This window comes from Rhyacophila brunnea, unplaced genomic scaffold (genome assembly GCF_057557595.1).
Source record: "Rhyacophila brunnea isolate RB1 unplaced genomic scaffold, BYU_Rbru_1.0 scaffold_23, whole genome shotgun sequence".
In the NCBI taxonomy this organism is placed as follows: domain Eukaryota; kingdom Metazoa; phylum Arthropoda; class Insecta; order Trichoptera; family Rhyacophilidae; genus Rhyacophila; species Rhyacophila brunnea.
In genome coordinates this window covers 22002434-22029991 of record NW_028232893.1, presented here as the reverse complement: position 1 = coordinate 22029991, position 27558 = coordinate 22002434, and the positions used below count along the sequence as shown (strand labels likewise).

Sequence of the window (27558 nt, the reverse complement as noted above, 5' to 3'; positions counted from 1 at the left end):
ATAATCGTCACGATTGTAGTATCATACTGTGGCATAAAGATAGTGCATTCGGCTGATAACCGAACAATCAGTGGTTCGAATTCAATCGAGTGCGTTTTTTTCTGTGAAAAAATAAATTATGTGTTACATATCACACGCCAAAAATACACTGATCTGATTTTCCAAATGCGCCTAAAGAAGTATAACTTCAAAATTTTAAATTTAAATTAAAGAGGTTTGTTTATGTATATATGGCTAAAGTATCCCTATATTTAGTATTAGCTGGCTGAATAATTTAACAGCGGTCGCCATCTCAAACTAAACGTCATAATAATGTCACTGTCAAAAATTAACTTGCTCTCGTAAATAATGTTCAATTATTGTATTAAAATCATCATTTTTTAATAACAAACCCTTCATTTTCTTATTGTTAAAAATCGAATTATATTGAAGTCATTGCATTAAGATGTCTTTTAAGTTGCTTTGATTAAATGACAAATTGGCTGACATTGTTTTGTTTTGAATGTCATGCGAAATTTGAAATTGACATCGTAAAGAAATGTCTAAATCTCTTGAAGGAATCTGCAGGTGCTGTATGGGACCAAATGCCATCGAGTTTATCTTTAATAAGTCTTCAAAAATATCAGAAAACGGAGGCGTTTCATACTGCGACATGATCATAGCATGCAGCTCATTTGGCGTAAGTTAACCTTCAAAGTCTTCAAACTAGTTTACCAAGCCAAAGTGCCTCAACACAAGTCTACTGACGCGTTGCCTGTTCTTGCTGAAGTGGAGCCACGACCGCCTTGCTCTGTGGACAAAGGTATCTTAATATCGCCGACTTCAGATCTAGGATCCATGGGCCGGTGCTCTCGAATAGATCTGGCTTATTACGCCGCGTTCCATGCATGGCAGGGGTGATGGACCTCCTCATCCAAGGGTAGACAAACGCAAAATGACACATGGAAATAACCAGATTGATTTCAGACCATTGGACTTCTCAGATATTAACCGGACACTGTGGCTTTGCCTCCAAACTGTCAGCTTGGCCAAATAGAATCTTCGAATTGCAAGAGGCCGATCACATCCTCTGGGAATGTATGTCCCACATATCGGTTGAAAGGGAAAAATTTCTCAGCATTCAAAAAGTTTATGGCATTTTGTGGCAAGCGAAAAGGTCTTTTCTCATTGAGAATTGTGGGTGAATATACAGGGTGGGGCGTGGGAACTTCCTTTTTTGAAAATGAAACAAAAGACTGTACAGGTATGAAGTACCCTGGGATTTGTTTCACTCCAGTACTGCAAATTCCGTTGTTAACACAGCCACTAAGATGAAAATGTGCCTCGTCAGAGAAGAACAAAAGTGCGTCATTGGGTAAGGTGTTAACCAGCAGCTCACATAATGTTTGTCGGGTTACATAATCACACAAACCTTAAATCCAGCCCCTCTCATTGAGCCCTTCCTTTCCTCTCTGTGACCCCCACTAACTTCACAATGCCATTTTGAAAAAAGGAAGTTCCCACGCCCCACCCTGTATTTTATCAAAATAGAAATTTCACACACTCTAGTGCACACCAACCAAGGTCTTAGGAAATTACTCCTGTGACACTCTTAGCATAAATTTGAAGAATGCCTAATGTTCGTTACACCATGGTATATGCCTGCATAATGGGGGTGGTGACGTGGCAGGTGGCAGAGGGAAAAGTATGTGCCTCAAAACATTATTCACTACGGCAGCGTTTCCCAAATGGGTCATGACTCGGCACCGGGCCACAAAAGTAAAATGCCAGGTCGCCTAAACTGTCACTAATCTCTAAAAAATACGAGTAGATAACATTTAATTAGTCTATGAATTAAAAAAATCTTAATCGAGACGAACAACACGCTCCAACGCAACCAATAGCAAAGTGGGTTAACACTAGCAATCTATCCTCATCATATTTGCGCTCATTAAAGGATGTGGAAAGTGCGCGCGCACTAGATTTGTCTTCTCAATGCCAGTATGCACTAATACGTTTGTTCTTAAGTCTGAAGAAATATTTGTCCCCCTATTGACAGCAATAAAGCATGGATAAGGGACCCCTTTACAGCAGTAGCTAAGGGTGGAAGTAGGCTGTGGAGATTTGGCATAAATAGTGAACACTAAACTTTGTCAGTCATATTTTATTTGTATTCATTGAAATAAGAATACAAATTGTAGATTGTGTTGTTTAGTTTTTAAAACTCAATTAAACCTTGCCTAGACCACCCACGGTGGCTGCGCGGCTTAAGCGTTGGACTATGCCGTGGATCCCAGGTTCGAATCCTGGGTCTGACAAGTACACATATTGTTTTTCAATTTGTGTCTGTCAGGGTATGGACCTAATAGGTGGAGCAAGTGGCTGACATCCATTTCTCGTAAAAAACAAAATCTGTTAATACAAACCTCTACTCTGTGGAGGCCCATATGATCCTATTAGGATCGGACATGGTCGAAAGAAAAGAAAAGAAAAGACCAAACCGAGACAGAATTGCCGGATTCAGATATAGAGTCTATAATTGAACTGTCGTGTGATACGGCACTCATAGACATCTTCGATAGAATACCACTGATATTGGCTGTCCTGTCAGGAATACCCAGTTTTAGTAGAAAAAGCGATGAAATTTCTAATATTTTTGTCACATTCTATAAGTGGGAAGCAGGCATTTTTACACTGGTTTTCCTTAAACCAATTAGAAGCCGAACCGGATCTAAGAATAAAGGGTACAAGTCGGTTATGTGAAATACAGCGGCAAACACATTTTGAAAATAGCCGATATATTGGATTATTTGTTAGGTTAACCTAACCAAACCTAAGCTAAACTAAACTACCAAATAATCCAGTATATAGGGTAGAGGTGAGTTGGAAATACTGTCACCAGTTTGTGTACTCAAGTTTCGGATGAAACTACCCATACTAAGTATTTTGTGGCCCAATAAACAATTCCAGAGTCACTGTTCTGTGCACTCGCCAGTTGGTAGACTTTCAACATTATTGACATTAAATGTGCACAAACGAAATAGCACTTCAATATAGGTATATTTTAATTCATTAGTCTATTGCGTTCGAATGTATGAATAATAATAGGTCATAAATTTTGTGTCACAGCACAATGGTGAGATGACGCACATGCTTAGGCTTGTTATATACCGCTCAAAACATGTTTAAAATTTAAAAAAAAATCAATGTTATTCATTTTTGTTAACAATAATATTGTAACCTAACAGAAAAACAACTCATAAATTCTTTTTAGCGATTATATTGAAGCCGATACACAGTCTGAGTTCCCTGAGCCGATACTATTTTAAAATACTAATAATATGGAGTTGGTTTTAGTTTCAGTTGAGTATGAAACCTTTGTCCCACATACGCACGCCAAACGATCTATATAGTATTCCAAATACTAGTAAGTATTTTGGAACAAGTTTATATACTAAGTATTTTTTTATACTTGTAGTAAGTATAATTAGTCTTCAAAATAGACCAGGTTTCCGATCTCTAATATAGGGTATTTTCAAAATGTGTTTGCCGCTGTATTCCACATAACCGACTAGAACCGAATAAAGTTATCATCTTTTTCTCCAAACCTGAAGTTTCTGGTTAAAAAGAAACAGCATCACACTTCTCATTAATAATTTTTTTGGTTTTTGTTTGATTTCCTACATTATTGAAACTGTATTGACATTCAGATTTGTTTTATTTTACTTATAGGTCAGCATAGTCGATAAAAATTTTAGTAGGTCATGAAGGAAATGAATAGAAAAAGCAGGGCTATAGGAAATAAGTTTAGACTAGGGCATATCGGTTTCCAAATTATGTGCCATTACGCCTTAAAAGTGGTTTACAGGGTCGCCGCGGAATATTCCATTATTTTATTAATAATTATTTAAGGCTCTCACATACAGAACGAGATCCAGTGACGTCCCGTGGGGGCGGCAGTTACTCGAAGGGCGGCAAATCGAGGAGAATCATGTATATGTAGAAATAGCTACCTAAACTTAGTAATAACGGAAATACCTTTCAATTAAAAAAATCACCTCACTGGTTGGAAACAAAATGTATTAATTAACATACAAGATTTAACAGGACTGTGGTTTTTTGTTGGGTTCGCGATATGTAGCTTACTTCTGTTGTCCTTGAATGTCGCGTCCTTGATGACCAGCAATGACATGTGCTGATTTGCGAATTATAGGTAGATACATACTTACCTAATTTAAAATTTATCTAAATATTTAGTCACTCGAGTTTTGGAAGTTGTCAGGTGTATTTTTAAATGTATTTGAAACCGTGGACTCGCAATGTTGTCTATTGAAGCAGAGATGGCATTTAAATCAGATTTAGTGGTATATATTTTGTTAGTAATGTACATAAACATATTTCTTAGATATTATTTTAGTCACGGAAGGATAATAAAAATACTGTATAAAAAAATGGGGCGGCATTTTGTCTAGGGACGTCGCTGACGAGATCTGTCCCGGCAGGTGACGATTTAGTTGTCTACACAAGATTGCATCATCCCCGCTAGACACAGGACGATCTGTCGCAACGAGCCAGTCGTGATCGCAGCGGACAGCGATTCGGTTGTACAAAATTGACCATGCGATCTGTGCAAAGGCAGAAGAAACGAAGTTATTTATCGAAAATCTACGGTTTAATTAGGTCATGTAGTTCCTTGAAACTTACACGTGACATATGAAAATATAGAAAAAATATATCTTCATGAGATTGAAATCCAATACAGAGACGGTGGTACTCCCCAAATCTTTCCCTTTTCGTATTGATGTCATGTATATAACATCGTCTTTTTTCTATTACTTTGTAAGGCTAATAGAAAAGGAGTTGCTCCTCGTCTGAATTACTCTTTCCGAACAAAAACCGTTAAAAAAAATACACATCTGCCCGCTAGGAAGCAACCACGATACTGGATTGCTCACAAAGATATCACGGCCTTTGATACATTCTTATATCGCTGATCGGCGCGATATATCGTGTTCTGTGTGCCCAAGCCCTTAACCTAGTTATTTATTTGATACAATTAAGTTAACCTTTTCTACGCCTCACGATATTACTATGGCAGTATCTGACAGGCCGCAGATTTTTAACGACACACGTTGAATGTAGACCGAAGCTCTTACTAGAATCTCTGTGATACCGATTATTTGTGGCTTAGTAACTTCATAATTATTCAAACAGATGTCACTGTGTGTTTAATTTTTTAGATTACCTATGCAAATCAATCGACAATGGCTAGTAATTTGAGTTTAAAGTCGGACGAGATAACTCTCAAAATTTGTATGTGCGGCCTGTCGATCACGGCTTCATAGAGCGAGATAACTCGTTGAAGGCATAGAACCGGTCAAGGTACTGTTATACTCGGCAATCAATTAAAACTTTATATTGCTACTGAAATTGACGAGGCTGTGCAAACATATTCACAGGCCCGAAGATTCCAGGGAATACAAAAAGGTAGGTACTAAATTTAATTCCCGCGGAAATTCTGTTTTACCCATTTATTTTATTCCAGGTTTCATCTGATGACGGTCTACCGCAGTATGTCTGTATACCATGTGTCACAGAGCTTCATCAGGCGATCAAATTCCGAGAGAAGTGCGACGGGTCCTTTCAAAAACTCAAAAAACTGTTGCTGGACTCAAACACTCCCGAAAAACCGACTGTATCCAATAACGGCCACAAAAAAGAAACTGACATCAAAGAAACCAAAGTATTGGAACAAATGTGTTTTGAAGACAGAAATGAAATGTTCAACGATGATAAAATCAAATTGGAGCTGGACATGGATATCTCGGATGATGAAGACACCCAGGATATTCACTCTAATGAGAATTCTGAGGATGCGAACGTAGATTTGGGTTATAGTTTTGATACCAAAGAATTTATACCAAAACTTGACGAGATGCAGCCATTTATCCGACTTGAATCACTAGATAAAGGTATTATAGGTATGTGAATCACCGCTTTTATCATATGAGGTGTCCACTTTCCAAAACTGATAAGTCCACAATTCAATGTTTGAGGGAAACAGCCGCGAAGAGTCGAGGTAGGCTGTGTATCCGACATAAATAGTGCACACTAAACTTTGTCAGTTATACATTTTCATTGAACTAATGTTCGTTTACATTAGGACACTTCTATCGTGATATTTATGTATTGTGTCTGACACTAAATTTCACAGACTGTTATGGTACGTTTACATTTGACACTTATAATGTCATATTTATGTATGACACCATATTCACCAAGTGTAAACAGTAATTATATTTCAACCAGCCACTTATTTTGCGTGTGTCGACACTCACCTGTCACTTATTCAATCTACTTATATACGCAAATGTAAACACCGCGTATTCGACAATTCCAAACTTGCCGCGATATATCACCGAAGTTGAACCACCGTCTACTTTTATATCAAGTACCTGACACATTATTCGTAGTTTGACAGGTACCTAGTGAATTGCATAGGTATATTTCTAAAACAACGGACAATCAATTATCATAGGTACGCCATGAATGTATGCCCAACGTTTACGTTAATAAATGTACCTACTGTAGTGATCTGTCAAAAATCATAGACAGTGAGAAATAAATCGGATGTACCGTGTTCTATGGATTTTGTTCGAAAATAAAATATCGCTTGTTCTCGGCACATACGATTAATTCTGATGCACTCTGTGAAGAAAAAATGCGCTTCAAATGGTATTACCTAATTCATTTTGGCCCACACCTGCACTTATATTACGATAATATTATATTGAATATGCAATGACGATCAAGTGCTAGATATCGCAATGTAGTTAATCGTTCTTCTACACTTATGGCATTTCTGAATTGTGTGTCTTGTTTTTTGGCCAAAGGTCCAATCTTGCAAACTAAAGTTCACAAATTGAGTTGGATCTTCGATTTTAAACTCTGACATTAAAAACGGAAGGCACCTAGTTCTTCTCGTCGCTGAATCCATTCCCGCACCCATCTAGACCATTTTTTCCTCCTTTTTGTTGCCAAAAGACTTAAAATAATAACACTCGCTGCTTTCTTTTTTAACATTCCCATATTGACAACTGACATAACGTTTTTGAGAAGTATACAAAATAAGTGTCCGAATAAATTACAATACCATATGTAAACACCGCATATATTTATTCCAATGTTGCCATTGAATAAAGTGTCGAGACTTTATTTCAACGAGAAGTATACCAGAATTTTATGTCAGATCCATGCAGGTGTAAACAGTAAGTGAAATTTTATGTCAGACACATAAAATAAGTATAACGGTATAAGTGTCAGATGTAAACGTACCATTATGGTACGCTTACATTTGACACTTATATCGTCATATTTATATATGGTACCATATTCACTAAGTGTAAACAGTAATTATATTTGTACCAGCCACTTATTTCGCGTGTGTCGACACTCACCTGTCACTTATTCAATCTACTTATATAAGCAAATGTAAACACCGCGTATACGACAATTTCGAACTTGCAGCGACATATCACCGAAGTTGAGCCACCATCTACTTTTATGTCAAGTACCTGACACATTATTCATAGTTTAACAGGTAGTGAAGTGCATAGGTATATGTATTTCTAAAACAACGGACAAATAATTATTATCATATATCGTGAATGTATGCCCAACGCTTAGGTAAATAAATGTACTGTAGCGATCTGTCAAAAATCATAGACAGTGAGAAGTAAATCGGATGTGCCGTGTTCTATGGATTTTGTGCGAAAATAAAATATCGCTTGTTCTTGGCACATACGATTAATTCTGATGCAGTCTGTAAAGAAAAAAATGCGCTTCAAATGGTATTAATTCATTTTGGCCCACAACTGCACTCGTATTACGATAATATATTGAATATGCAATGACGATTCACTTCTTACCAGTTGCTAGATATCGCAATGTTACAGTTAATCGTTCTTCTACACTTACGGCAATTCTAAATTTTGTGTCTTGTTTTTTGGCAAAAGGTCCAATCTTGCAAACTAAAGTTCACAAATTGAGGTGGATCTTCGATTTTAAACTCTGACATTAAACGGAAAGCACCTGGTTCTTCTCGTCGCTGAATCCATTCCCGCATCTATTTAGCCGTTTTTTCCTCTTTTTTGTTGCCAAAAGACTCGCTGCTATTTTTTTTTTTTGACATTCCCATATTGACAACTGACAACTGATATAACCTTTTTGAGAAGTATACGAAATAAGTGTCCGAATAAGTTACAATGCCATATGTAAACACCGCATATATTTATTCCAAATGTTGCATTGAATAAAGTGTAGAGACTTTATTTCAACGATAAGTATACGAGAATTTTATGTCAGATCCATGCAGGTGTAAACAGTAAGTGAAATTTTATGTCAGACACATAAAATAAGTATAACGGTATAAGTGTCAGATGTAAACGTACCATTACACATATTATACTTCTTTCACGAAATCAGTCTGTAGGTCTCAAATACAGCAATTGCGATAAACATATGTGGTGTTTGCATTATGCCAATGTAGCTTATTTCCACACTTATGTTGTATACTTTCCAGTGTCACTAATCAGAATGGGTTCAAAAAAGAAAGTCGCAGCGAATGCTATTATTCGTTATGTATACGTTATGTCAAAAAAAAAAGAAAAAAACGTTTTATATCGGTGCGAGCTTTGATTTGGCGATGAAAAAACTAGATTAGAAAAAACTTTCCATTTAATGTCAAAATTGAGAGCGAAAGATCCAACTCAATTTCATTCATAAATATCATCGAGGCCCGACCGACCGGATTTTTTTTTTACACTTTTTTAGTTCATTGTTAAATTGATTCAAATTGTGTATTTTCTGGGTTATTTCTTCCGATGACGTTTCAAATTTGTTTGCAAATTCTATTATTGTATCATTTTTCAAAACTCTTTCAAATAAAATTCACATCCCATAGTTCCGATTTGGAATGATATCGTTCAATTAAGTCATCAATGTCTGCCTTAAGCCACTCTTTCTTTATCCTACCTATACTTTTCACAAAACAATATCAATATAAACACTCCTGTCAAACTATCAAATCAAACAATGTGTCAGACTTGATATAAAAATAAACGGTGGCTCAACATTTGCGATTTATGTTTACAAGTTTGATCTCGTCTCAGTCTCGATGTTTACATTTTGATCCATAGAAGTGGTGAGACAGATATTAGGTAAGTGTCTGACACATACAATAGAAGTATAACTAGAGTTTACACTAGTTGAATTTGGTGTCGGATATAAATATCACAATATAAAATACCTAATATTATAATAATAGTAATTTATTTTTATCTATTATGGTTTGGCTTGGGCAGGGTTTAATTGAATTTTAAAAAGTAACCATCACCATTCGCAAGTGTGCACTATTTTTGTCAGATCTCCACAGCCTACCTCCACTAGCGTGGTTTGGTTAGGCAGGATTTTAATTGTGAATGTAATGCTACACTTCATTAAACTATTCTATCTTGAAAGTATTTCAATAAATATTTGTCAAATATGAAAATAACAATAAGAAACTACGATTAGTTTGGATATAGTATGCAAAAGATCAAATTCAATCCAACCGATCCAGTGCTGTCGCATTCTATTTACTTTGGCTGAGCATCATTAAATCCCCCTGTGGCACAGTCCAGCTATTTCCGTGGCCGACTTGATCTTTTCTTGCCTTCGCAGAATGTGTACGTAGCCTGTTTTTCTTAACTCCCTGGCATTCTAGACATCTGGCCGATGCAGTGCAGTCTGAATTTTTTGCAATTTTTAAGGGGATATTTTTATATCAGCAATTTCTTTCAGATCTCCGGCCAATGAAAATGAGCAACGGAAGGAAGCACCGCCAGTCAAAAAAGGGCATAGTCAAAGTGAAGGAAACGAAATTGTGCCAAGAGTGCGGCGCGGAATTTAAAAAGAAATCAGAACTGAAAGCGCATTGTCTGGTGGAACACCCGGAACTGTGCATCGGGAAATACACTTGCAAACTTTGCAATCAACGTAAGTGGTAATTATTCTAAACTAACTGTAAACTCACTTACTACGTTTTGGAAGTTATAGATATCATTATAGATTGTGTGAAATTGCACATGGAATTTGTTTGAGCCAATTATCACCTATAATTCCCACTTAAAGTTCTTTGTTCTATATCTCTCCCGGGCACTTCGCTGCTATTAGGTACGCAACAGTACCATACAATGTGATCATGGCCCCTACAAGGGGGCGGCTGACAAGGCTCTAGCCTGGGGACCCGGCGTGGCAGGTCGACCAGTCAAGTGAGATAAACTCACACCACACACTTAAAAAAGGCACTATTTGACAAGAAGAATTTTATTTTGTAATTATTTTTAATGTGTCTCCTGACTAATGGAAAAATGACGGCTGAGATGAATGTACGGCTAAGAAAACTCCGAGAGATCCCCAATTGAACCATAATATTATACTTCCAATCAATATATCTTCAAAAAGTATATTTCTGTTGTAGGGTATTCGAAAAAAACTCTTCATAATTCCATTCACCATCCAGACGTGGCAAAGAAACGCAAGCCGATCCAGTGCCCGATCTGCCATCAAGTCTTTCCGAGAAAAAGTGCCTTCGTCGTCCATTTTGAGACGCACTCCGATGTCAGGAATTACGAGTGTACCGAGTGTGCAGCCACCTTTAAGCAATACGTCGGATTGTACAAACATAGGTGAGTGATTATTAATCGGACTGCATTAAGCATTGATAGATAAACAAAATGTCCAAAAAACATTTTTGCAGCAGCAAACAATTTTTGAAAATAGCAAATATACTGGATTACTTGTTAGGTTAGGTTTTCATTCTTGAATTATTCATGAATGTTGCCAAAATCAGCTATGAAAATTGAATTAATGTTCATATTGAATCTAATAAAATTGGAGACCGTATAGTATACGGTCATCTCTTCCGATAAGAAAGCTCACGGCGAACTGTGCCACGGTGAAATGTTTTACGTACAATTTACATGTAACCACCCTTAAATGGATAATCAATATTAAACATAAATGTTACAAGCATGAAATATGTTTTTATACAATGAACCATTAATATCAATTTGAATATTTAATAAATCGTATACAGTAGGTATGTCTTACATACACAGGACTTCTTCGACTTGTACTGGAACCAAAACATTAATTAAAACACACTAAACATTACGCCCACGATAGTCTAGCGTAAATGTGTCGTCTTATGAAGTCTCGGGTCTGACAAATTCCAATGTTATTTTCAACATGTGTTTGAACCCAGAACATGGACTTAATAGGTCTAGCAAGTGACTAACATTTATTTCTCATAAAAAAATTATTTGTCACGAAACGTCTTCTTACATTAGATTGTGTTAACTATTATGGCTTGGTTTACGCAGGGCTTAATTTAGTTTTAAAAACTAACCGGCACCATCTGCAATTTGTATTCTTAGTTCAATGATAACAAATTAGTATGATTGACAAAGTTTAGTGGTTCTTACCAACCTACTTCTACCCTTCGCCTCTGATGTCTTATTTCGAGCCAAAACTATGAAACCTCACAGTAATGTGCAATGTCTATAAACCAAAATTTCATAAGGCTATCTTTACAATATAATCCAAGTTCTATAAAAAATAGTGTATTCAATATTTTGCATTTTACTTTTCAGAGCTCTTCACGAAAGGAGACAATTTAAATGTGAAACCTGCCTGAAGGAATTCTCATCCAACTACAAATTATCCATACACACAAGGTATGTTTATAATTAATTTTTCAGTTGTTTTTAACATGTACCTATGGTCCGGATCCATAGAATTTCACTAATCACTAAACACTTCTTCTCTCGTGTCATTGCAAGAGATGCACCTAACTCCTCTCAATTACGCCTTGGCCACATTGTTGACTTTAAACATGTCATCGATGTTGCAGCTGGATGCAACAAGTAGAAAGCATGTTCAGCAGTTTCCTCAGTGTTACAATCGCAATTTAAAAGGTAGCTTCTTGTCGTACGCCATTGCTAAGACTGTGCAGCCGTAGCTTTCGCTCCATACTTATACCCCGATATACTTTCCACTACAGGCGGCTCCTAATCTCCTTGAATGATCTAAGGAAGCTTTTCGTAGATTTCAGACGTGATTGCGTTTGTGTATGTCTATATAGTGGGTGTATTTCGCCTGTCTTATGTAACTGGCCATTATTTAAGTAAATGTTGGTTAGTGTTTATTGTTTAATGTGCGAGTGAACAAACCTGACATTGCTGTTTTAATAATTGCCTATTTTTAACCAGAAATCAAACTATAAATATACAGTTTTTAATGTCGTTTCTAACAAACCAAAATTATGTAATGGTAGGGAGGGTTCAAAAGAATTTTATGAGACTCCTTTACTTGAGAGTTATAGATACTATTCGTTGGTTTAATCGACTGACTCTCTCTTAGATAATATGCTTACATACTGCAGTTTTAAGAGATCTTCATATAGCTTTCCAACTTATACGCGGTCTAAATGAAAACTCAGACAAATTTTGGTAGTATCGGAAGCATCTGTTGATTGTTATTGCAAGGTGCAGAAGTAACCCGTCATTGTTAATGCCAATTGGGATGGCAATAACTGTGTTCAATAAAATCACTGAATATTTATATATTCCACTTACATGAAATGGGTTTAGATGGATATTGTTTTATAAAAAAATTTAAATAGGGTCTACTTAGCTCACTTTATATACTTCCATTTACTCTTCTTGTCACCCTGTCTTTTGTTTTTATGTCATGTTGTGAATGCCTTAAAATTGCAATTTGTCATGTACACTGTATGTAAAATAAATAAATTTGTATTAGAATTGTCGATGCATTAATATTGCATTGGCCGAGCTAAATAATTAAAATCGCAGCCGCATTTTGTACATGAATGAATTACCATATTGAGAAACTGAAAAGATAAGAAAATTCAAATAATCAGGCGTTTTCGTTCCAGGACCCACACCAAAGAAAAGCCATTCAAATGTTCCCTCTGTCCCAAGGCCTATTATACCGGGAATTTGAGGAACGTCCACATGGCTAACAGTCATGCAGATTTTGCTTCGCAGGGGCTGGACAACGAGATACTGGAGGCTTTCCTCTCGCTCAAAGTGTATGTCTTTTTCAGATTAATACTTACCTCTTTTAAATTAGAGATTTTTTGAGACACTATTTTTTAGAGCAAACATCTTATGATTCAAACATAACCTGCATCCATTGTACCAATATGCTTTACCAATTCAGTCACCAGCGCCCTACTGTACTGAAACATTCGATAAATTTCGCTAATGTTGGCGACTAGTTTTTGTGGTTTGAATCAAAGTACTAATAATAGGGATTTAGCTTGATTAGAAACTGCATCTATGTTAAGATTTGATATGTTTTCCTATACTGTTTTAATTAATATCTTTTTTTTAACTATTTCCAACATGGAGAATGTTGATCAAAAATAGACTTACAGAATTGTAGGATTTTTAAGGGATTTTGCGCATCTATTCTATACACAAGACTGCTATCGGCGGCTATCTATGGTAGTTTTTATATTTTTGTATTGAAGTATTATAATTTTTACAATAAATTAGTTATAATTGTTATAATAAGTGCTATGTTTTAAAACAGCACCTCTCTTGGCTGTGCTAACTTTTAGAGCGAGATAGACAGTTTTGCCTATTTAGATGGCTAACTTACTGTAACAATTATAAAACTTCAATACAAACATATCATAATAAACTACCCCTACCGGCCAATAGCAGTCTTGTGTATAGAATAGATGCGCTGATTCGGGGTTCATAAGATTAGGAATCAAGGGTTTCGATTCCAGTTTCATTTCCAGTTCTGATTATAACACCTTGACCACTACCGAAGTGTGCATTATTATTCTTTTCATTTGTTTTAATCATTCACCTTCATCCAACAGGTGGTGTTCGCCACTGATATCTGGCACATCGGATGTCTGCGAGCATAAATTAATTTTTAAGTTGTCCATCTGATGAAGTGTATTTTGTGGTTTCCAGTAAAAAGAAGACAGCCAAACCATTTGCGTGCAGCTATTGCGAGAAGTCCTACACCAGAAAACTCGACTTGAGGGACCATATCGGCAGGCATCTTGGCGTGAAGCCTTACACTTGCGAATATTGCAATAAAGGTTTGACAACCATCAACATTCTTCATTTTAACTCTTTAATAAGACAAGTGCCCTAAATAGGTCTGAAACAAAAACGTCGACGGTAACGTTCTTCGCTAGAACGAAGCATGAAGCACGCTCAAGATGATAAACTGCTCAGATATTAACATTGCTAAGTTGGCATTTCCGATTTTACATATTTGATACTTTGATATACATTATTTTTACTTAATCCCATAATTACTTGCCTTTCCCTCCATCACACGACACGTTTGCATACCTGTTATGCATGCGTATACCGTGGCGTAACGAACGTTAGACATTCGTCATCAGCAACTTTCCATGACCTTAGTTGGCAGGCACTAGAGTGTGCGTGATTCCTGCTTTGATCATAATGTGTTACGGTAAATCCTCGATGAGAAAAAACCTTCTTGCTCGCCGTAAAATGCCGCATACTTTTTGAAAACCGAGAAATTTTGCCACATTTTTCTCATAGATACCAAGTTGTAATGGCCAACTGGTCCAAATGAGGGTCGGACCGACACTCCCAGAGGATATGATCGGCATCCTGCATTTCGCCACATTAGCAAGTCGGAGATTCTATTAGGGTAAGCCGACTGAGCTTGTAGATAAAACCACCGTGTCCGGTTAAGAACTGAGAAGTCCAGTGGTCTGGAATGAATCTGGTTATGTCCATGCGCCACTTTATATTTGGAAAAAAACAATGCGTTTATGTACTCTTGGCAGTGGAGGTCCATCACCCCTGCCATGCACGCGTCCCTTGATTGCTATTGACCATTGCTTACAGAGTACTACTCGAAGCGTTCTCACTTCTGCACCGTGCAGCATGAGCGGACACACAAGTGTGAAGTTTGCCAGAAGACATTCGCGAAAAGCCAGTTCCTCAAATCACACATGCGCACGCACAGCACCGAACGCACCTATGTTTGCCACTGCGGAGCCAAGTTCAAGCAAAACTCCGGCCTCTACATGCACAAGTATGTCAATAATTTTAACTGCAAGTATTGTAATTTTCAATGGAGGCAGCGATCACTCAAATTGCAATTTATTTATTATATACATATATATATATATCTATATGCAAAGATCAATAACATGTCAATGTCACTTTTGGTGATCAAAAGTGATGTAAGTATTTTTTTTTAATTCGGCATTCAATCGTAAAAGTATGAAACCTTTACAATATTAATTGAATAATTTATTAAAAACTAATATAGAACTTATTGGTTACTTTATCGTTGATTTATTAGAATGCATGCACCGTGGATACAAATGTCCCTAGCATTTGGATAATTGCAATGCTACCTACATCAGTTGACAGAATATGCATACAATAGATGTAAATCTGGTTTTAATCAAAATGATATTCTGTCAACTAAATGCTGAGTCATTTAATAAACTGGCTTTAATCATTTGAATAGATATATCAAAACATATTTAATACTGCTAGTATATACTATATACTGATAGTGCATTGATAATCGATACTCAAAACGACACAAAACTTTTTTAATAATACGTCTCTACAAATTGTTTCTTTCTGATTTTAGGAAGCTTCATGAAGATAAAGCGTATATCTGTCACTACTGCTCGAAGCCGTTCTCAACCAAATATAAACTACAAATACATATCAGGTAAGAAGAACTGTTCCAGGAGCTACATATCATTCAAGTTAAGTTCAAAGCCAACTGCACAACCGCTCTGGTCTCTCTCTCTCTCTCCAGTTGAACACACTCAGCCTCTCTACTTCCCCCTTGATGTTATACGCCCATCTCCTCTGGGGACGGGCCGAGTGCCTACTGGGGTTCCTTCATAAATTTTATGGAGAGCTCTAGATCCATTGCATCTAACAGTGTGAATCTTCACGCCGTTAAGGGATTAACTATATTGGAAATAAATTATTCGCTGACCTCAGCATTTGTAAGGATGCGCGCGTCATCTTTGGTTTTCATTAACCGTTCCAAGTATGCTTCATGCAGAACCATTTGATTCACAGATACGTTGTATAATCAGAATTTTATCTTTTTCGAACTGCATACGTACAAATTTCCGGACACGGTTATTCACACAATCAAATCAATGATATATCAATATTGGAGAATGGTGGAATCATTAGGTCAGCATTATTTAATTCTTGCAGAACTAAAATGGTAACGGTCGAAGTATTGCTTCCCCCACCAATCACTACTCGAGCTAAAGTGATTGCTGACAAATAGGGTTTTAAAATCATCAGGTAGGTATCTGAACTCCTGTATAATAAAAAAATTAGTATACCGATTCACAGAGTTTTGACAATTATTGTTTTATTTTTTTTCCAGAATTCATACTAACGAAAAGCCATTTGAATGTGACCAGTGTGAAATGAAGTTCATCACTGGCAACCAGCTGAGCACACACAAGCTCAGGCACGGAACCAAGAGATCTTTCCATTGTCGACAGTGCGAAAAGAATTTCAAAACAATGAGGTCGGTCTAACTATCGGCAGGTTATATTAACGGATTATAAGAAACAATTCTTAACCATTCACAAATTGCATCGAGTAGTTGCACTAGATCAAACATGCATTAAAAAATACGGCATGCATTTTTTTTGAACAGCCGCATGATCGAACTTGAGACCAAGCAATGGCTTCATAGACAGTTGGTCTAAAAATAATTACAGTTGACATTCGAACCAAACATTTACACCAGAATAATATCACTACCGTCCGCAGACTGTAAACATAGTTATATTTTTCTGGTTATGGGGCAATCTGTATTAAAGACTATGGTCAATTCTTTCTAATCTTATACCCTGTTTACACGTGCATGGATATACTGTGCACAGTAAGAAAATGTATGGGGAAATATGTATTATCCTGCAGCTGGCAAGATTGTGTGCATGAATCAAACAAGATTGGAAGATTCCAAATTGTGATGATTTATTGCGCGCCAGTAAGATTATTTTTGATGTGCGCCTGCGCAGTAGAGCGATAGAGAACATGCCGGTAAAAAAACGAACTACTCATTTTGAGCTCCGATTTTCAATACGACCTGTCAGATAGTAGTATAAAATGATAACCTCGCGTCTCGCTTACTCTTGAAAAATGAGATTGGAGAGACAGTCAACACTTTTACGTGTAAACAGTTATTGTCATGACAGTTTAAAATAAGCACAATTTCCGACAGTAATTCCATGCATGTGTACAGGCGCTATAAATTAACATTGCAATTTGCTCGCATTTTGCAATCAAAATTATTGCCATTTTTTAAATGCCGATTGAATGATGATTTTTTAATTAACATACAATGGTAGAAGTATGAAAACTGCACATTATAAATTATTAAATAACCATAAATCAATAGTTTAATTAATTCAATGGTTGCTCTATTGGTGACGAATTGTATAAATGAATCCATCGTGGATACAGTATACTTGCAATGTTTTCTTATGCGTATATTTTTTATTGACATGGCAAAGATATTTGTATATTGTGAAGTCAGTTTACATACTAGATAATATCAATAGTGAGAATAATATTATAAGACGTATTTAATACTGCCAGTCTTTCGTGTTTGCTTATATGATCGATTACTCGAAATAATTCTGTAAGATTTTTTGTTTTTTACCATGTCTGATCCTAATAAGATTATTATATGAAGGGCCTCCACAGAGTGGAGGTTTTGTATTAACACATTTTTGTTTTCACGAGAAATGGATATTAGCCACTTGCTCAACCTATTAGATCCATACTCTGACTCCAAACACAAATTGAAGAACAATATCTGTATTTGCCAGACCCAAGATTCTAACCTGGGATCCATGACTTTATAAGCCGATGCCGACGATTTATTTTTAAAAATTGCCTCCATATATTTAACACCAAACCCTATTTACCCAACTAACGGCTGATTTGTGACATTCTACGCATTCAGGCGTTAGTGGTCAGAGCCCACAGACAGATGGCAAATAAATGTGTTTTCGGTTCACTCGGTACTAGATATTTTGAGAATTATTTTTTTTATGTATTTCATAATGTTGTTTATTTTTTTAGTGGTAGAGCGCAGCACGAGAGAGTCCACGATATGGGGCGGAGGTACCCGTGCAAGATGTGCGACAAAAAGTTCTTCCGATCAGACCACAGGACCCGGCATGAGACTACCGTGCACGCCCTCGACGATAGCAAACTAAACACGGAAAACAATTCATAGCACGCGGTTTATGTCAGTGATTAGTTTGATTTGTGTGGAAAGACTGTTGCATATCATGTAGAGCAGGCATCTACAACACGTCGATCGTGGGAAGGATATTTGTAAAATGCAATATAGGAAGGAATATAGTCATGAAAATGAATAGTTGTAATATAATATTATGGTTTAATTAGGATTTTGAAGGAGAAGCATTAACTATTCCTAATTATTTTATTTCCTTCACTGGATACGTAAAAGGCGTTTTCAAATCAACTATGAGGATACCCACGTGACCATTTCGTATCACTTGATTCATATTGCACCACTTAAGGTCACTTCACGTTGAACTGCACGGCATCGGCATGACGTTTTTAATGATTCTATCATATTCCACATGCCTGCACTTTTCGAATGTCATGTCAAAATCACGTTTTTTTGTTTTTGCGGTTGGCACTATGTATTTTCTATAAGAACGTTGTCTATTATCTATGGTCTGCAGGTTGGGTTCTATTATCTACGGATGTCATGCCGCATGTATTTTGACGTACGCACACGTAGAAACTGTTAAAATTAATTGAAATTAGCATGAATAATTAATAATAATTTAAATTACTAATACATTATAGTAGGCACTCTTCATCAGTATCATTCTTTAGTGAATTTACGAGATGGTGCACATTCAAAATATTATGCAAAATGACGAAACCATAGACTAAATTTTTCGCCGCGACAGCGTGACAGTAGGCGACATGCACCTCAATGTGGGTTGCGCTTTAAGGTGCTTTTATACAATCAGTTTTGCTGTCCAATCAGTCTCGTTTTAGTCGAGCTGTCAGTTAATCTGACGTGTAAATGCAAAACTGAAGCAGCCGACTGAAACCGAAACTAAGACGAGACAGGATGGGGTTTTAAGGTTGCCAGTTAAATTGACGTGTAAATTACTATGTTGCTGTATTTTTCATACTAGAATCGAAATTATAATATATTATTATGAAGGAATGAGCAGAGTAATTTGTTTTTAATAAGATTTGGCAAACATACACTTGTTAAATAGTTGTGGGCCGCCGCGTACACAACACAAGAATGCCACAGCGGGAATATCCACGCTACTATCCAAGAAGTCCGCGACATCGTCCATCAACCACATCACCAAAACCTTCAACTGTAAATTCGCAGGATTCTGACTTCATAGACATATATGAAATTTAAATTCTAATGGATTCAAGCTCTGTACTATTCCATTTAAGTCGTTTTTTGCGACCCGGGTTTCGTCCTTCCGTGTGTTTACCTTTGGTGAGTGTACACGGTGCCTGAAGATGCCGAAAGGCGAAACCCAGGTCGCCAAAAACAAGGTTGAATCCATTAGAATTTTAATTCAAATTCCATCAAGTACCTTCAGTCGATAGTATTAATAATACATGAAATTGATTGTTAATACAAAGATACAATAAAAAAAAATTACTCACCTCAAAATAATTATGAGTTTCTCTTCTGGTGACGCAACATCCCTTAGAACTTAGTTTTTGCATGGAGATAAATCTTCTTTAATGATTTCAAGCAAATCATGATTTTATTGACATCCTAAAGTAATTGAAGAATTTTTGATCATATTCCCTCAATTTCGGATATAAAGTTACGAACATAGTAATTACTATGAGTAGCTCCATCACATAAAATTGGATGCACCCTATACAGTCTATATTCCGTCGACGGTACGCAAGCCATAACACAACCGCAAGATGAATATTGGCTAGTAAACTCGTGCTTACAAAACGCGTCATCTGGGCGCAACTCATTTTTGGTACTCGCACGAGGAGACACGCGCCATGTGGACAAGCTATTAAGCTCAACTATTTACGCATGAAGAAAGATTCGCTTATGTGACTTTGTAGGTAAACTCTAAAAGGGTATCAGGAAAATAATAATAAAGCTAGAGACTAAAGAGGTCAAATCTCTCATGGATATGATTCATGGTTCATGGTTAGGCCGTGGTCAACAAACTGTCGTAAAAACTAAATATTTACTGCGGTACCCATTATCCTCCGTGCTCCTCAATTATAATTGTTTGTATTTAATTACATGTATTATATTTAAATAAGTTAATGCATTCAGATTTTATAAAATTGTACAGTACCTATGTATTTAAGAGAAGAAAAAAATTATGTTTTAACGGACACAATGTATTTCCATTTATAAAAATTTTAACACTGTTTTTTTATAATAAAGGTATGGTTTTTATATAAAGTAACTGTTTGTTTTATTTGAACGAAATTAAAAGACAAAAAACACATTTGTAAAAAAATACAATGAAGACGGATCAAAAATCAGTTTTCAATTTTTTCAGCGCGTCAGCGAAGGTATTTTTTGATGCCATTATCATCTCTTCCAGGCAGCTAAAATCGGCCGCCCTCTCCTCTTCCAGCACGTGCATCCTGTTCTCCAAAGACCTCACCTGTTCGTTGGCCACATCCAGTTTATTCTTCAATTCCTCCGTTTTAAAAACCTCATCATCAACACGGTAAACTCTCGGTACATTTACGACACCCATCGATTCCAAATCCGTAGACATATGCGCATTCAAAAGAACAGAACTTACCGACGGCATGGAGGTTTTCGAACTAAATTGCCTGTTTATAATCAAAGTTTTCTTGAAATCTGTATTTTCGGCATACAAGTGTTTACATTTCTTCTCCAAAGAAAGTTTCGTTTCTTTCAAATGATAATACTTCTTTTTCATTTCCGAATACATCTCTCTCTCTTCCCTTAGTCTTTTATTTGTTTCAGCTAAAATTTTCGTCAGTGTCATTATTTCGTTTTTGTTTGCAATGTTCATCGGCGCTAGATAAATCTTTTGCAGCGAACTATCGATGATTTGATTCATCTGGACCTTCATCTTTTCTGATTTATCACATTCCTGCGTTAATTTTTCATGCAAGGCCTGCACCCTAAACCTCTCGTTATCTAAATCGTTGAGGACTCTGTTCAGTTCTTCGCTGTGATTTTTTCTCGTTTTATCACCGTTTTCCAGTTGGTTGCAAAATTTCTGTTCCATACGTCGAAGTTGATTCTGTTGAAAGAGAACCAGAAATTATTAGGTCTCTACACCTTGGACACCTTCACCACCCATTAATCAACCGCTTCACACGCAAAATATACAATAATAATGTTTACGTTCCATTATCTCACAAAGTAGATTGACGACACCAATGTGTTGTTAATTTATAAACCTGGAAACCGTCCATGAGGAATATATTAGTAATATAAGCTTTCACATCAATAGGATCATTGACAATTAGAACATTGTAAGAACACCCCATATTTGGTGGTCATGTCTATAAATTTGTATGTATGCAATTCGACATAATTCATGGTTTACCGTGGAGTGGTTGTATCACAACACATACCTAATAAAAACCACCAGAATACAAAGGACAAAGACAGAAGAAAGTAGGTGGGTAAGTAAATTAAAAATACGATCATATCGGATAGGTATATATTTATATGGAATTCTGAATGATTGAAAAGATAAGAATCAATTCGTACCTATCAAATTAATGTTCTTATTGAATCTAATAAAATTGGAATATTACTGTCTGCAAACAAGTGTTGCATCTAAATGGTTTGATCACGGTGAAATAAATGGTCCATGAACAACATGTCATTTTTTGATCTCAACGTTATACAATCATCTGTTTCAAGATGAACTGTGATAGGGGGTGGGCGAATTGCCATAACCAAATGCCTGCACGAGAATAGCGAGTGCTGTGTCAGAATTGGTGAGACTGTCACGGAATGGTTCGGGGTCACGACCGGAGTCAGACAGGGTTGTGTCCTATGAAAACCCACATTTGTATAATAGCACCTGTCTTGATCCAGATTTCCCTCTGATTAGCGACGGGCAAAACATCGAGAGCGTCGACAGCTTCAAATACCCGGGGGTACACATCACGGGAGATGGCATTTTGCAGAGAGAACTCGCTATCCGAATGGGAATGGCTGGAGCGACATCCAACTCGATGCGGAGTGTCTGCGACTCTCGATTGTACTCGGTCAAAACCAAATGCTGCCTATTCGTCGGTTGCATTCTGACGGTGCTCCTTTACGGTAGCGAATCATGGCACCTTACGAAGGCTCAGAGCAACCATATACTAAGCTTCGAAAACAGATGTTTGCGACGGATACTGGGTGTGAGGTGGCATGGCTTTAGGAGCAACGAGAAGATAAGGGAACGCACCAAGCAGCCTCTCATTATGCTGAGAGTGAAGAGGCGACGTTGGACCTGGCTCGGCCACGTGCTGCGGATGCCAGAAGAGAACCTCAACCTGGCTTGCCTGTTCTTCAAGCCGACCGGATTGCGGCGTCCTGGAAGGCCGCTAAATACTATCTATAGAGTGTATACGGCGGAGCTACGGGATGCTGGTTTGACCTGGAACGAAGCAAGAAGACTGGCGAGAGACAGGAATTCTAGGAGGCGCCGCGTGGTGTCCATATGCTCCGACTAAGGGGCGGACATGGAAGAAGAAGAAGAAGAAGAACTGTATATATACGTATTGACATATAACTGAATATAATAGCAAGGCTGTATCTTTTTATATTACAGAGTTAAATCGATAAATTCGATTCCCGACAACTTTTCTGGAAAGAAATAGTTTTAAGACACTCGCTTAACCATCAAACACACATTGAAAAATAACATGTGAATTTTGCCAGACCCGGTATTTGAATTAGAGACCTGCGACTAAGTGTACACAATTTTTCATTTAAATTAAAAATAAAGAATTACATTCATTTCCTCCAAGAGGGCATCGTCATTGACGCTCTTTCCGTGGAGGACTTCGACTCTCTGACGCAGCGTGATGGCTTCGCCCGTCAGTGTTTTGATTCGAGCCGTCGCTCCCTCCAGTTTCCTTTTAGCGTCTTTATTCTCACCTTGTAGCCTGCTGTAGTGTGCAGCCATTTTGTCCATCTGATCTCTCTTTTTCGCTTCAATGTCTTTGATTGTAACCTGGAGAGATATCAATTAAAAGAAATGTTATCCGATTCACTCCAGTGAATTCACTGCAACCAAGCATCTGGCAAACATTCTTTCTCATGAAGAGAACACAATATGTCAAGTGTGGGGAGTTCCACCATAGAATATCCCAAATGAAAATAATTGTGTCGCTAGATTTCAAAATCAGCCCAGTCCACCTTTAGGTATTTTTGACTTTTTTGTGAATTGCTGAAGAACTACTACTTTCTAACATTTCTGCATTATCGGAATGTGGAACTTATTAATTTTAAATATTCTGTACTCGAAATAATATAAACTTTCACCCTTGTGACTGTGTACTTGAGAAAACAAAAAGCTGTTTTTCTCCTATTCATCTATGACTTTGAAATCTAGCGACAATTATAAGTGCAAATATGTCACGGAAAACTTCTTAATTTAACCATTTGGAGGCGTCATGAAATCCTAATTAGTTTTATAGTGTGTGATTTACTACGAAATGTCGAAAAGCACTGCTATAGGCTATCCGCTGCAAGAAGTCAGTTAAATAAATCAGGCATGCTGTACCTATCTTATTGTACATGCGTATCCATAGATTTTGGAATAAACTTTTGAATCCATCTGACAGATAATTATTGTAGATTCAGGCAGATGTCCTGTTACAGGACTCTGTGAGCAACTTACGATTGAAATGAATGATAGTGACCACCTCTCCTACATTAAATCAAGTAGAGAATAATATTACATAACAAACTCTCTCATACAAACCAAATTCTGATGCATTTTCTTTTCGGTCAGTACACCTTTGTTCCTAGCGCACAGTTTCTCTTCCAAATCAGATATTTTGACCCGTAGAAAAGCGATTTCCTCCGCCCTGCCCCGATATCCGACCGCTCCGTTTGCCAATTTCCTCACGTTGACAAATGACTCACCGATCTCACTTTGCAAACACTTATTAGCCAAAAGGATTTCATTCTTGAGGTCCACGTTTTTATTTCTAACGTCCGTCAGCTTTTTTGTGACCGACGCCAACTGTTCTTTCAGATCTTTGACTTCACTTAAATCGGCGACAACGACTTCCCGTTTAACCTTCGTATCATCTTCGGGCATTAAAAGCTGTCTTTCTAAAATCCCACATTTAGTTTTGTAAGACTCTAATTCCGACGTAAGATGCCGATTTTGTTTACATAGATCGGATATTTTCGAGCTGATAACCGCTGCAGATTTCTTTGACACATTAGGTCCGCCAGTTGCTATTATATTTTTGATGTCTTCTTTTAAATTACTTATGACTTCGTTCAAATCTTCGATACTGTTGTCTTTACTTTCAATTCGGCTTAGTAAGTCTTGTTTATCTGACGTCAGCACCTTAAATAAAATATTTTTTATGCAGTCCAATATTCCCAAAATGATTCGTAATACGAAATGCACTAATTTAGGCAATCGTTACGATAAGGTTGGAAACTACTCTGGAACACATAGTTGTTAGTTAATTTCGTCGTGATTAGGTATGGCGCAGGCGGAATCTGATGGATGTGGGTTCGAGTCGTGTTCCAACACCAATATTTTTTTATGTTTCTCAAGTGTTCCGAATTATATTTTTTTAAATTTTATAGTAGAGACCGATTTCTCTAAGATGGCGTACACATCATCGTGGTTCTTTATGAATTAGTGGAACTAAATTCCTAAATTCCCCCGCTTCAGCATCTTAACACTCCATTACGTCCGCCCCCCGCCAACTCCATCGTCAACGCGACACGATGACATGTACGCCAGCTTATAGAAATCGGAGTCTAACTTCATAAGCCCTCTTACAGGTTTCTTATTAAGTACCCACAACATAGCTTGTCACTTCGCAAATACAAATGTCATTGTTGCTTTCCCTCTGCGGATTGTTCGACATAAGATACTATATTATTTAAAATCACCTTTCATCATACATATTATGTACAAACAACTGTCTTTCTTATTAATCTATTCTGTAATAAATTATGTATTGTTTGTTCGATTTTGACCATTTTCGAAAATAAATGATATAAAATTGGTTAAAAATAATGTCGATGATAGACACATCAGTGACGAAGGGTGGACGTAAACTTTGGAGATCTGACAATAGTGTACACTAAACTTTGTCCAGTGAAAACTAGCCAACACCACGTTCTGCAGTTTGTATTCATAGTTCAATGAAAACAAATAAGTATGACTAACAAAATGTGCACTATTTTTGGCATATCCACTCTTCACCACTGAAATACATAGGTACAAAGTAACATGCAAGCTGGCAGTGAAACTGTCATCCTTTGAAAGAAAACTTACTTCATTACCTGTATTTGTCGTAGTAGCCGCTCATTTAATTCTCTGGGATATAACAAATCATCTTTGGACAGTCCCAAATTCATTTCAGTCGCCCTACCTTCCTCGGGTATTGCATTATGTTCAGACTTTGTTGAACGCTTTAAAGATTTCCTTTTTTTGCTTTTGGCTGACATTTCTCATGAATGTCAAACAGTACCAACCATGTACCAACTTTCATTTGTCATATTTATTTAAAATTAGAATACTTAATATCCAGTATACCCAATAATAGACATTATCTTGTCTCAAGTATAATATAACAGTATACTCCAAATAAAATATTAGTTTGTATGACCTATAATACCTTGATATTTTTTGATCTGTACAATTAAAATGTTAATTCTTAGTGGAATCGTAATTATTCACTAATTAATATACATAAAGTTTAAATTAACATTAATCCCTTGTTCTTTCTTCAATTAATATTAACCTACTTATTAATCTTTTCAATGCACGAAAACATCTTATAATTCAAGCATGTCCAACATGCCGATGATCGTGGGATGGATTTCGGTCGATAATTTGTTTGCTAACCAGCCATGCCATTATTTAATCACTTGAAGTCCGGTTGTAATATGCACCATGTGTATGACAATGTTTATGTGTATCAAACGTTTACTCCGTCCTACTTTCAAGACCAAGTCGGGCTCCATCACTTTTCTGCAGTGCTATGCTCCCACAGAGGCTGCTAGCGATGCAGATAAGGATGCATTCTACGAAAGTCTGGCGGAAGCCACTGGAAATATCCCCAGCTGTGATCACGCAGTTATCCTTGGTGATCTAAATGCCAAAGTAGGATCTGACCCCTCACGTGGACCCTTTGTGCTGGGAAAACATGGCCTTGGACAAATGAACAATAATGGTTCCCGTCTGGTAGATTTTGCCTCCATGAATGGTCTTGTGATTGGTGGTAGTCTTTTCCCTCATAAGACCATCCAAAAATATACATGGACATCGCCAGACGGTAATACAAGAAAACAGATCGACCACATTTTGGTCAAAGCGAAATATCGGCATGAACTGCTAGACGTGCGAACATATAGAGGTGCAGACATCCACAGTGACCACGAACTCTTGGTGGGGAAATCCCGTATAGACCTTAAACGAGTCCCAAAACCCAAAAGGACGGTCAGACTCGATGTGGAAAAACTGAAAAGTATCCGTCTGCGTGAAACCTATGAGCTGAAGCTGCAGAAGCGCTTATATGATGCTCGGACGTCTTCCATCGACTCGGATCCCTTGGAAGGAAAATGGATATTATTCCGAGATGCTATGAGCTCCGCAACTACTGCCTTAGGAGAGCGGCATATGCACAGGCCGGACTGGATGTCACCTCATACATGGGAGATGATTGAGAAGAGAAGGCTCCTGAAAGAATTACAGGACAATGGTACATACGACCCACAGTGCAGCGCGGAATACCAGAAAATGGACCGCGTGATAAAGCGTTCTGCCCGCCGCGATAAGCGCCGACGCCTGGATGACCTCATTCAGGATGCGGAATCTGCTGCCTGCAAGAATAATCCAAGTGCTCTCTTCCACATCACCAGAGCAATTTGCGGTAGGAAACGTCCAGTGGTCACTGCATTACACAACTCTGACGGAGTGACAGTCACTGAACCTGCAAAGGTCCAGGAGCTATGGCGCCAACATTTCAGTGATGTCCTGAATCGCCCACCTCCATTGCAGTGGTCACTGCATTACACAACTCTGACGGAGTGACAGTCACTGAACCTGCAAAGGTCCAGGAGCTATAGCGCCAACATTTCAGAGATGTCCTGAATTGCCCACCTCCATTGCATCCCTTCGATATTCCGTCGGAGATCACCGCCCTCGGAATCACTACTGTATCGGGATTCTGCGAAGATCCTCCGACAACT

General features: G+C 37.4%; 3 protein-coding genes across 5 annotated transcripts; 2 read left to right on the top strand and 1 right to left on the bottom strand.

Moving 5' to 3' along the window:
* The first annotated feature begins 289 nt into the window (after positions 1-289).
* Positions 290-20579, top strand: LOC147069724 (zinc finger Y-chromosomal protein-like). 3 transcript variants are annotated; one of them, XR_015071196.1, is made up of 12 exons: positions 290-679; positions 5525-5960; positions 9820-10014; positions 10499-10706; positions 11673-11756; positions 12977-13132; positions 14034-14164; positions 14952-15141; positions 15715-15798; positions 16483-16629; positions 18198-18779; positions 19686-19777. XR_015071196.1 is itself a non-coding variant. In XM_085950681.1 (11 exons), exons 1-11 carry the CDS (start codon positions 539-541, stop codon positions 18352-18354), a joined length of 1920 nt encoding a protein of 639 aa, XP_085806807.1. In that variant the 5' UTR covers positions 291-538; the 3' UTR covers positions 18355-20579. The 3 variants fall into 3 exon arrangements, 2 of the variants coding, with proteins under 2 accessions (XP_085806807.1, XP_085806806.1); XM_085950681.1 differs by having other exon boundaries at positions 291-679; positions 5525-5951; positions 18198-20579; XM_085950680.1 differs by having other exon boundaries at positions 304-679; positions 18198-20579.
* Positions 20503-25840, bottom strand: LOC147069723 (uncharacterized). Its single transcript, XM_085950682.1, has 4 exons — positions 25648-25840; positions 24092-24691; positions 23117-23338; positions 20503-21400 (listed from the first exon to the last, which is right to left on the bottom strand). The coding sequence occupies exons 1-4, from the start codon at positions 25810-25812 to the stop codon at positions 20651-20653; spliced, it is 1737 nt and encodes a 578-aa protein (XP_085806808.1). The 5' UTR covers positions 25813-25840; the 3' UTR covers positions 20503-20650.
* Positions 25841-26272: 432 nt separating this feature from the next.
* Positions 26273-27400, top strand: LOC147069722 (uncharacterized). Its single transcript, XM_085950868.1, has one exon. The coding sequence runs from the start codon at positions 26273-26275 to the stop codon at positions 27398-27400; it is 1128 nt and encodes a 375-aa protein (XP_085806994.1).
* The last annotated feature ends 158 nt before the right edge of the window (positions 27401-27558 follow it).